This window comes from Pomacea canaliculata, linkage group LG4 (assembly GCF_003073045.1).
Source record: "Pomacea canaliculata isolate SZHN2017 linkage group LG4, ASM307304v1, whole genome shotgun sequence".
NCBI classification, from domain to species: domain Eukaryota; kingdom Metazoa; phylum Mollusca; class Gastropoda; order Architaenioglossa; family Ampullariidae; genus Pomacea; species Pomacea canaliculata.
In genome coordinates, this window is record NC_037593.1 from 12,913,549 (window position 1) to 12,924,405 (window position 10,857).

The 10,857-nt window shown below is 39.8% G+C and overlaps 1 protein-coding gene across 1 annotated transcript; it reads right to left on the bottom strand.

The window, feature by feature from the left end:
• Nucleotides 1-10,580, bottom strand: LOC112562566. Its single transcript, XM_025235864.1, has 11 exons — nt 10,376-10,580; nt 8,285-8,412; nt 7,344-7,438; nt 6,921-7,015; nt 6,412-6,466; nt 4,146-4,348; nt 3,896-4,025; nt 3,563-3,690; nt 1,604-2,474; nt 1,154-1,333; nt 1-423 (listed from the first exon to the last, which is right to left on the bottom strand). The coding sequence occupies exons 5-11, from the start codon at nt 6,443-6,445 to the stop codon at nt 182-184; spliced, it is 1,788 nt and encodes a 595-aa protein (XP_025091649.1). The 5' UTR covers nt 6,446-6,466; nt 6,921-7,015; nt 7,344-7,438; nt 8,285-8,412; nt 10,376-10,580; the 3' UTR covers nt 1-181.
• Nucleotides 10,581-10,857: the final 277 nt, after the last annotated feature.

A 10,857-nucleotide genomic window follows, 5' to 3' on the forward strand; every position in this document is an offset into this window, starting at 1 on the left:
GACTTATTTACACAGTGGATGTTGAATAACTATTCTTCAAGCCACTTGTGTCGAGATTCAGTTTGATCGTTGGGTTTTACTCTGGTAGAACATAATCTCGCCCCGTAACTGACCTTAGTCAGTCATCTTCCATTCAGTTATTTGCGAAATACTACGTCACCAGACAGGACTGTCCGTTTTTCTACTGCAAATCGTACTGACAAAGGTAACGCCTATGGAAAAGGCAAACATCGCCGTACAATAAAAAATGTAGATCAGTGACGTATAGGTAAATACAGTCCTGACGTCCACTGTTGTCATTAGGCTGACCTGTAGCCCATAATTTAGAGGAAGACGACAGAGGAGTTCCGTCACTCCAGCGGTAGTCTCCCTCAACCTCAAGGTCATTTCCTCCCAACCAAATGCCGATGGAGAGAGGTGATCCTGTGCAACAAAAATAAATCACATAGTCTAATATAAGGTGCAGTAAAAAGATAACGGTTGCTTTTACTTTACATCTACATTCAAAAAGAAAACTACTAGTACAAACATTCAAATCTCGACTGTAAGTAACATAAAGCTACGCATCTTGTACTGTCCACGGTCCATCGAGTATATTTCTTGTAGACATAGCGAGTGCTTCTCTCCATGTGTGTTATGTGTGTGGACATAGTCCACCACTTTGTTAATTAGGAGAGAAAATTAATGTACTAAATACACCTCCTTCTCAGACTGGAACTGGACAGTAAAAGAAATCTGAGTACATAAATTTTGTTAGTACGCCTGCTTTAAATGACATACAACAGCCTTCAGTGTTTGAACTTCTTGTAGATACCTGTATACTACACACAACACAGACACAGCATTTCTTCCAAATAAATCAAAAGTTAGTCTGCAGAACATTAGTCACTAGATTTAAATTGGATAATCAAAAGCAAAATCCTCGTTATCATTCACTCTATGTGTTTACTTACATATTAATATACTGTGTAACTGGTGTTTCACTTCTTTGAGCAGTATAGCAGTGAAATGGCTGACAGTAAATCGCGAGAGTTTAATAGCACATGAACGTTAACTGACAAAACCGATAATTGCAACCGACAGAGTAAAAACTAATTATCATATTATGACACACATACCTCACTGTCACTGTACCTGAAGACTAACAACTTACCTGCTTGTTTGATAGCGAAGCGCACTCGCTGCTTGTCTAAGACCGGAGACTTGACGTCATACAGGTGAGCGCCGTCTGCCTCGCAGTCTGCTTTTGCAGTAGTGTAGTTCTCCTTTCTCGTCGAAAGCTTCAAGCAGGTTCTCTGGTACCACACGTAGCCCGTTTTCAAAAGACATTGAGCTGGAAGTAGAGATTGAAAGTGAGGTGAACACTGTTGTTATACAAACGACACAGCGATGTGACTGGTTGGCTGGCAAGACATTATCAGTATTCCTTGACGCTGTGACGATGATAGCGATGATGTTGGGGGTAGTGACGATAATCATTATCATTGTAATAGTGATTGATAATATTAAAAACAGTTGTTTCGATGAAGCTATAATGGAGTAAAAATATGGTTGTTTTTATACAAATAAACACTTGTCTAAAACTGTTCTTAAATAAGAGTACTTAAGTTAAGTTTGTCAGCTGCCTCGGAGATTTCTTCTGTCCTCTGTTGCAAATCTTTAACCTGGTCAGAAGCTTTGGTTAGTTTTAATTCAATGCCTCCATCTTTGTCAAGTCTAGTGACAATGTTTTCCACTTGATATGAGAAGGTAGTTTGGTTTAACTGCAGTTCCTTTGATGTCTCCATTAGACGCTCATTAAGCTCATTATAGGATTCTACAGCTTTAGAAATGTTAGCATGAAGCTGTAATTGTACTTTCTGGAGATGTTCCGCGGATTTGTTGATGTTTGCCTCTAGTCTTCTATCAGCAGCAAAGCTCGCATTGTGAAGGTCGACCAAGTCCTTGTTTAACTTCGTTTCCAGCTCTAAAAGTTTGTCAGAAACTGTAGTCAGTAGCTGCTGCTGACTAACATTACAAGACTCCATAACTTTAGACACATTAGAATCCATCTGAAGTTGAAAGTTCCACAGTTTGTGGTTCGTTTCTGTCTCTAGCTGGACTCGAGCGTCTGTAGTCGTGTTCCTCATGTTCTCGATGCCTTTCAGCATGTCCACTTGTAACGTCTCCACCTTTGTGATGTAAGTGTCCAGCTGGTCACACCTGGCTTGTCGGTGAACCAGGTAAGCCATCGCTTGAGTTACGTTTCCTAAAGACATCTTGTCGTCAGTCGTGACCTCGACCTTTCTGTCTGTGTGGACAGGTATTGTGGCGCACGACCTTAGCGGCGACTGGTCGTCAAGACAACAGAAGTCGGGGGCTCGGCAGTCCAGCTGACAGCAGTAGTCACCAGAGTCCGCCGTGTCGGCAGGTACATCCAGGTAAAAGTACTCATCATTAAACCCGTCACTGCTTAGTGTTCGACCTGTGGGATCCTGGGAAAGGAAAAGGAGTTAATTGTGATTTGAATAATGGGTAAGTAACATCGGAGGCTTCTTCACATGAGCGCTTGTACACAGGCACATCCATAACTCTCATTATCTCCATGTCACTCACTCGCTCATTCAAATTTGAAAAATCTAACAAAGAACAATCCTGTTATTAATGGTGAAATTTTGTTTTTTAATGATCTTATTTATCATTTAGTATATAAATTAGGACACCCCTGTACGATCGCACACACACGTTTTCTTATTGTTCCTTTGAATCCCACTTCCCCAACTGACTCTCACTCACTCATGTTTGAAAACTTTTTATACGTTTCCATGGTTACTGCGATACAGTACAAGTGGAATCGTCTGTAACACACGGACACACGAGCTGTCATCAGAAAACACGGTCTCGTCCACTAAACACACTCGCTGTCGCGTGTCGCTTGATGCAGATGTGCGAGGTGCGTAAGTGATTGTGGATGGAGATCTCTGTATATATATGTATGTGGGGCGAGGAAAGACTTATGTGCTGAGTTTCTATGATGGGGGATTTTGATCTTTAAAGTGATGATTTGAGTCGTCAGCCGCGCATTGCATCAGTGGTGTGGGAGGCGGATAAGCTTTGTTGTTGTAGTCAACACTCGGAATCGCGCAAGTCCACGTGGAAACCAGTAGTTTGTATAAGGGGAATGTCTGAATGTTTGTGTATGTTGAGTAATATTTTCCTATCAGTGGAGCGGCTCTCATCCGTTTGCTTTACTTCATAATTCGATGTCATGGTTGTTTTCTTCTTCTTTCCTTGTGAGTTGGTGGGTCGCACTTTATGACCACGAATAAACTTAAGTTTTGTGGTGCACGTGGTTTTGCATCCACTGAGGAGTGATTGGCTTCGTTGCTGTCGTCGGGCGTGTGAAAGTTTGTCTGTGTGTTTGCAAGTGTGCCTGTGGGAGAGCAAGTCCCGAGACGTCCGATCGCGCTACGCGACACACACATATATAATTATTCACTCTGTTACTGTCATGTACATCTCTCTCATTTTGTTTTGCTCAAGTATGAAAAATCTTCGCCACGTGTCATGTCGCTGTATTTACCTTCCACACTGCTGACACAGGCGGGAAGCCCAAAGTTGTAAACGTGCCACACATCAGACGAATAGAGTTTGTGTCTGACAAGGCATTCTTCATCACCAATAACTTTCCGTCTGCTGATCTAGGAGGCTCTTGATCATAAGAGAATAGAACAACATTAAAAAAAAATCAATCAGCGAATTACTAATTCAAACATTCAGGACCTTGCAGTCAGTACTGACATCCTCTGATGCTGTTGGTTAGAATAGTAGCAGGTGGTAATCTTCCCCATTTTCCATCCATCAACCCATCCAACAATTATTTGTACTTTTTATCATCTATTGTTTTGGTTTATACCTTTAATAATCAGTCTGATGTTGTGTGTGATCTTGTCCTCAGCTTGGACCTCCACTCGGTATCTCCCCAGGTCATCTGACGTCAGATTGGTCAAGGTGACTCTTCCGTTATTGTGAACGGTCAAACGTTTCTGAATAATCAACAAAAAAGATTCTGTTTGTAAGGTCTGAGTCAATCAATCAATCAATCAATCAATCAATCAATCAATCAATCAAACAATCAATCAATCAATCAATCAATGTCTAGATACCTCAAACATTCCTGTGGCGGGTACCGAAGAGCTGGCCAGATATTCTCTCCCGAGAAACACAGACACGTGAAGAACGGTAACCTCGTCATCTGCTTCGTACAGTGTCAGGTTACTTCCCTTGCATTTGTGAAATATTCTTGTACCTGCTTCTTCTGTCTCAAACAGTTGTACGCTTTTTCCTTTCAAGCTAGGAGTCAATAAAACTAAAAAAGGGAAATTTTGAGAAATGTGTAATACTGATACTGCATCAAAATGTAATTTAAGTGAAACACTTGCTGACGTTTACAGACGTTTAACAGTTTTTGTACCTTCTCCTAAAGTTGAACTTTTTGGAAGAATGTTTAATCAGAAAACAAAATTTAAAACAAAGCTTACTTTTACACGTACTTAATGTGCGTAGACCAATAATAACCCGAATTCGTTATTTATGCAAAGGGTTACCACCCATATGTTTCCTATTCCTACAGAAAGCAGTTAAGCTCACATTACTAGTGAACGCTCAAGTGGTTGGTTCTATGACAGAAAAAAAGATCAGTGTTAATAGTGGAGATTAGTATCTGTGGGTACATAACAATAGTGGGACGTAACGAATGAAAATTCGTTAAAGAAGCGATCAGGGAAATGTTAAAAGAAAACAAGTTTTTTTTTATTTTTATGAAGCACTGTAAATACTGTCTCACACCTTTGTAACCTTTAATTAAAGAAGAACACGAGTGCAACATTTTTTCTTTATGATCAGGTTAAATTCAGTTTAAAATAATAATTTCCAAAATATGAGTACATAATTATGATTAATGTTTAAGATATCGGCCTTAAACATCGGCATTCTCACCTGCCACTAGGAAAGCAGAAGAAAATTACTCTCCTATACTAGAGAGCTACGTTGCGAGCAAGTAGTGTAACAGTGAGTGTGGCTCAGTTCAGCAAACCTATGTATCTCTTCGAGTCAAATGAAAAAACATTGCTTAGATCGTCGTGTTCAAGAAGCAATTTTTCTTTTTGCCCAGCAAAGAGAACGGCTGATTTTGAACACAGCCCTACAGATTTGAACTTTATTTAGAAGTTGAAGATGATCAAAGCTTCAACTGAAATGAAACATAAAAAAGTTCGAAATTCAATTTACTCCACAGACTGGTAAGTAAATCTCTGAAGATCAAAATTTAATGAGCAACAGTGATGGTCATTGCATTATTTAATATTAAACTGTAGTTTTGATTATGTTGCATTTGATTAAATTTTTTATGAGTATTACTGTTTATAAGGTACACAAACATTTCAGATGTTCGTTTGTCTAAGATGGTCTCTTGCAATTTTTTTATATCGTCGATGGTTTACTTCCAACATCTATCATAGACGACTAGAAATCACTGAGGTTGGCGCTTGACGACCCAGTCAATGAAGAATTCTGTTGTCTCATGCAAACTCTCATTATCTCTGAGATCAGCACTTATCCCGCATTCATCACTGGAAGTTATTATGTAGAGATGATAACAGAAGCCGCAATCATCATACTTTGGTTAATCTAAAGAATATTTATTTAACCACTCTGTTCTTGATTTAATCTTAATTTGTATCTTAATTAACAAATAAAAAGAAATTACTTAACTGACATAAATATTTAATTTAAGACAATGCACATATTTATGCGTTATTATAGTTTTCATGTTGTTGTAGATATTGTTGACAGAATACTGCCTTTTATGTTAACCTATAACAGACCTGGGCAAACGCCGGCCCGCGGGCCGGTTCCGGCCCGCCTTCTGTCTCTGACCGGCCCGCCCGCCCGCTGACCTGCCCGCCAGTGTATATACTATGTATACAGTATTGGGTAAAACTGAGTTAACTATATTAGTCCGGCCCTCTAGAACCATCCCAGTTTCTCATGCGGCCCCTTGGAAAAATTAATTGCCCACCCCTGACCTATAACAATAACTACTTTGTTCGAAATATCTTTCACTTAGGCTTTGCTCAATAGGTTTGCAAATGTATTTATTGTAATAAGTTATTTATTCCTATCCATAAGAGTACACTGTTTATGATTCAGAATTGTTTGTTTGTAAATGCTGTTTAATTCAATGCCTTAGATGTTGTGGTTTTGTTGGAGAAATTTATGGACGACTTCGAAATTTTAAATAGACAAAAATTAAATACTTACTGCATTTTAAAATTCACTAAATATCTAGTTCTGAACCAGTTCAAGTGACAAACATTTATTACATCGAATGTAAGTGAAGAATTCATTCAAGATAAAATTATAAATACTTACCGAAAATAAAAACGAGGAGAGGTCTCATCGCCATTCCTGCTGCCAGGTGATTGGTCTGTGGTTGGGTGGATGAACAGACAGAACATTTACTGCGAATTTACTTTCAACCAAAAATATCTGGATGCATTTTATTTTGTAAGCCATAGTGAGAAAACTATGGAAGTCTTTGTCATTCTTTTCATCTGAAGCAGGAGCCTTTGACTGGGGCAGCCTGTACCGCTGTCAGAGCTTTGATCCCCCACCCTGCACCGCCTTCCCTTTCTAATAATCCCCGTCATCCTCATCATCATCATTTATGAAGGAGAAATAGAGATGGAAAGAGAAAAGATTTAGAAAGCATGTTCGATCACACAATTCCTTAAACAGACTGTTTGATGTTGGGCTTCTCTTCGAATGTCAATGGGTAAAACACAACTGGTGGACACAGTTATACCTAGAGATAAGCATGTACCTCTCTGTCTCTATGTGCCAGCCTGTCATAACACGTTAAAACAAGAATCATAACATACCTTCCTCTGTCAGCTTGTCACTAAAGTGAATTGTCTCACAGTCTTCTTGTTAGTGAGGACCAAGCTTCCAGATGTCTTCTTGTGTCACGTGACGCCTAGACACGTATACAAATGTTCACTGTTCTGTGCCGCGGTGATTGCAGCTTAATTACCTGTTACCACATCTGTGGGCTTATCTCCAGAGTCTGTAATTTGTTTTCTTTATAATTACTACTCTGTGCAACAGTGCAGCCTGTCTTTTTTTAGAAAGCAAGCTCGTTCACACTGTTGCTTAAACAGACTGTTTGACGTTTGGGATTCTCTTTGAATGTCAATGGGTAAAACACAACTGGTTTACAAAGTTATTACTAGAGATAAGCATGTACCTATGTAATCCTCTCTGTCTCTATGTGCCAGCTTGTTAAACACCGAATCATAACATACCTTCCTCTGTCAGCTTGTCACTAAAGTGAGTTGTCTCGCAGTCTTCTTGTTTGTGAGAACCAAGCTTCCAGATGTCTTCTTGTACCACGTGATACCTAGACACGTATAGACATGTACACTGTTCTGTGCCGCGGTGATTTCAGCTTAAGTACCTGTTACCACATCTCCTGAGTACAAAAGCAGCCTTGTCTGTAATAATTTGTTTTCCTTTTAATTCCTACTCGGTGAAACAGTGCAGCCTGTCTTCGATTGTATGTACTGGCTTCTAAAGAAAACTTTGGGACTATGATACAAATAGAAGAGGGAGACAGAGATGTAGATTAATAGATCAATAGATGATAGAAATGAAAATTAATTAGTAAACAAAAGTAAACAATTACGAACATAATGTTTCATACCATACTAAAGTTTTCTTGAAAAAGCCTGTATCTAAACATTCTAAAAGTCAGTTGAACAAGATGGTCGATGTTGGTGTTAGTATGACCGGCCATGGCACTATGTTCTATTTGGTCGAAGTGTTCTACCAGTAGGTTCAGTAATAGGGCTAACTGTGGGACTCCTATCTTAAGTATATGAAAAGCAGGTTTGATGTACTGTTTGTCTCCTGTGTCAGTCTGTACTTCCTCTCTTGAAGTTTCAAGGTCCCACTTCCACCGTCATTCTGGTCTGTACTGCTGTTTTATCTGAACACCTTAGGGACACACTTTGATGAGAAAAACTTTTGCCTAAACAACATAATCTGCAGTTAGGTTTATATAGCTAAACTAATCCACAGGAATACACCTGACGCGGCGAGAGAGTTGAAGGCGAGAACCCGGGTGGTTATTGCCACTGATGTGAGTTGAGATGACAGCATGAATGTACACACAGGCTGAGAGGTGCGGACAGAAACAGACAAAAGTATACCTGGAAACACAGACTAAACTCTAAATAGAACATACCGTCGTGTGTCAGTTGAAAACCTGTCAGAAGAGCAATTTGAAACTTTGCTTCTCCTCCTTTTCTCGTCTCAACCTTTTTGTTTCTCGAGGTCTAGTCGTCCAGATGCTTCTTTGGGCTGCAGTATTGTCTAGAAGATAATCTCCTCACACATTAAATATATATCATCATGTGCACGGAGTATTCATTAGGTCCTACATCTGTCAGATATTTTTTACTTGGGGGGATAGTGTAAGAGAAAACAATTAGCGATATCAATAGACAGTACGACCCTCACAGAAACAGCCCATGAAACTGCGAACGAAATGTGATTGTTTTGAACAACAATGTCAAATAACATCAGTATCAGATAGGATACGTGCTCCATCATACATATAAAATAAAAAGGAGGTATTAGAAGTATACATGCACATGTCTGCACTCCCCCTCCCCGCAAACATAATCACGCATAGAAAACAGAAAGTTTTAATACTAAATGTAGTACATGTAGATCAGGGGTCTCAAACTCGGGGCCCGCGGGCCAAAAGTTTGCGGCCCCCACCTCATTATCAAAGTTTCATGCTAGTGCGGCCCGAGTTTGATACTGCTCAGCACGGGAAACATATTGAAGAGATTTTTTGAGTTGAGAGCCGAAGTGAAAGCCCTCATGGAGAAAGATGGGGTTGCTGTTCCTGTGCTAAGTGATCCAAAATGGCTCATGGACTTAGCTTTTTTGGTTGATATGACACATGAGCTTAACGTACTGAACAAGAAGCTACAAGGTCAGGGGCAACTTGTCAGTGCTGCCTATGACAACGTGAGAGCATTCTCTACAAAACTTATGTTATGGAAAGCCCACCTTTCTCGGACAAACCTTTGCCATTTCCCAGCATGCAAGGCACTCATGGATGCAGGCACACCGTTCAGTGGTGAAGAGTATGTGGATGTCATTTTGAAGCTACAGGAGGAATTCGATCACAGATTTGCAGACTTCAAGACGCACAGAACCACATTTCAAATTTTTGCGGACCCCTTCTCCTTTGATGTGCAAGATGCTCCTCCTGTGCTTCAAATGGAGCTCATTGACCTGCAGTGCAACTCTGAACTCAAAGCCAAGTTCAGGGAGGTGAGTGGAAAAGCAGACAAGCTCGGGCAATTTTTGAGAGTATTGGCCCCTAGCTTCCCTGAGCTTTCCCGAATGTTCAAGCGGACCATGTGTCTTTTTGGGAGCACATACTTGTGCGAAAAGCTCTTCTCTACCTTGAACTTCAATATGTCCAAGTACAGATCCAGACTTACTGATGAGCATCTTCAAGCCGTACTGAGGGTCTCAACTGCTTCCTCCCTTAAGCCAAATGTGGCTCGGCTATGCGAGAGTAAGCGCTGCCAGACCTCTAGCAGCAAGAAGTAGGCAGAAGAAGCCATGTTCAAAACAGTTTATGTTCAATGTTCCATTCATGTTCAGAAAGTTAAATGTTAAAGAAATGCTAATACAGACATTTGAATCTGAATAATAATAATTACATTTCTCTGGTCAGCAACTATATTTTCTTCAGTCTTCTATATCTGCTGTATTATTATTATATTTTCATTTTCAATTTATTTATTACTGATTGATTTATTTTTTCTTATGAATATGTGAATTTATTTTTATTTTTTAACACAAAAATAAGATGAAAAAATAAGACATTTCATAACATTGGAATGCTTTTGTAAGAGCTTTTCTTGTGGAAAACCTGATGCGGCCCAGCCTCATCCAGACTCTGCCTCCAGTGCCCCCCGGGTAAATTGAGTTTGAGACCCCTGATGTAGATAGAAGGAAGATTAAACCAGGACTAGGTAGACACGTTAGGCCGCGAACATCTGACACTTAACAAAGATCACAAGTGATTCAGAGGAAATTTCTCTTTTCACAGATTGAACTCCTACATATATGTTATAATCTTAGTGATATAAATGTTTACTCATAGCTTAGATCGTAAAGAAAAAGATAATAATATCAATTGGAAGAAACAAATGCAATCAAGAAAATGAAATGCAGCTAAGAAATTATCATCTGGCTAAAACACAGTCCCTCAGTCTTACTAGACAAGTCGACAACACTGCGATCTTACCAAGAAATCTCCCAGTCTGTCTTGGTTATCTATTTTTCTAGAGAAGGTCTGCTTCCATTTGTCCTGGCCTTTAAAAAAGACATTTCTTAATATTCTTAAAACGTACACATATCAGGAGTTTCCATTTAAAATGCACAGCTTCTTAGCAACTTTCACACCTGTTCTTTCTCTTCTCTCATCTCCCGTCGTCTGCTTTCTTCCAAAAATTTTCACTCTCTTCCAAACTAAAATTACGTCATAAAATGACGTCGTGTTCTGACGCTAAACACGACGCAACCAAAAACACTCTCCGATACTGGTAAGGGCAATAATCTTTGACAAACAAAAGACAGGGGCAACAACCCCCTGTTCCTAATAGACTGGTCCGTGACATTAAGATCAGAAACACTAGATCACTGCAGGTGGACCAGTAAAGGTGCCTACCATGCCAGATGCCGTCCCTGCCCTGGTGTAGCTGCTGTCCCCGGCATCTCCAGTCAGGT

Bases quoted from the DNA above. Each gene is read 5' to 3' on its own strand.
- LOC112562566 (XM_025235864.1), bottom strand. From the start codon at position 6,445: ATGGCGATGAGACCTCTCCTCGTTTTTATTTTCG. The intron at 3,691-3,895 runs GTATAAACCAAA...CTTATGATCAAG, and splicing joins CATCAGACTGATTATTAAAG to AGCCTCCTAGATCAGCAGAC. The intron at 424-1,153 runs GTAAGTTGTTAG...TTTGTTGCACAG, and splicing joins CTTCGCTATCAAACAAGCAG to GATCACCTCTCTCCATCGGC.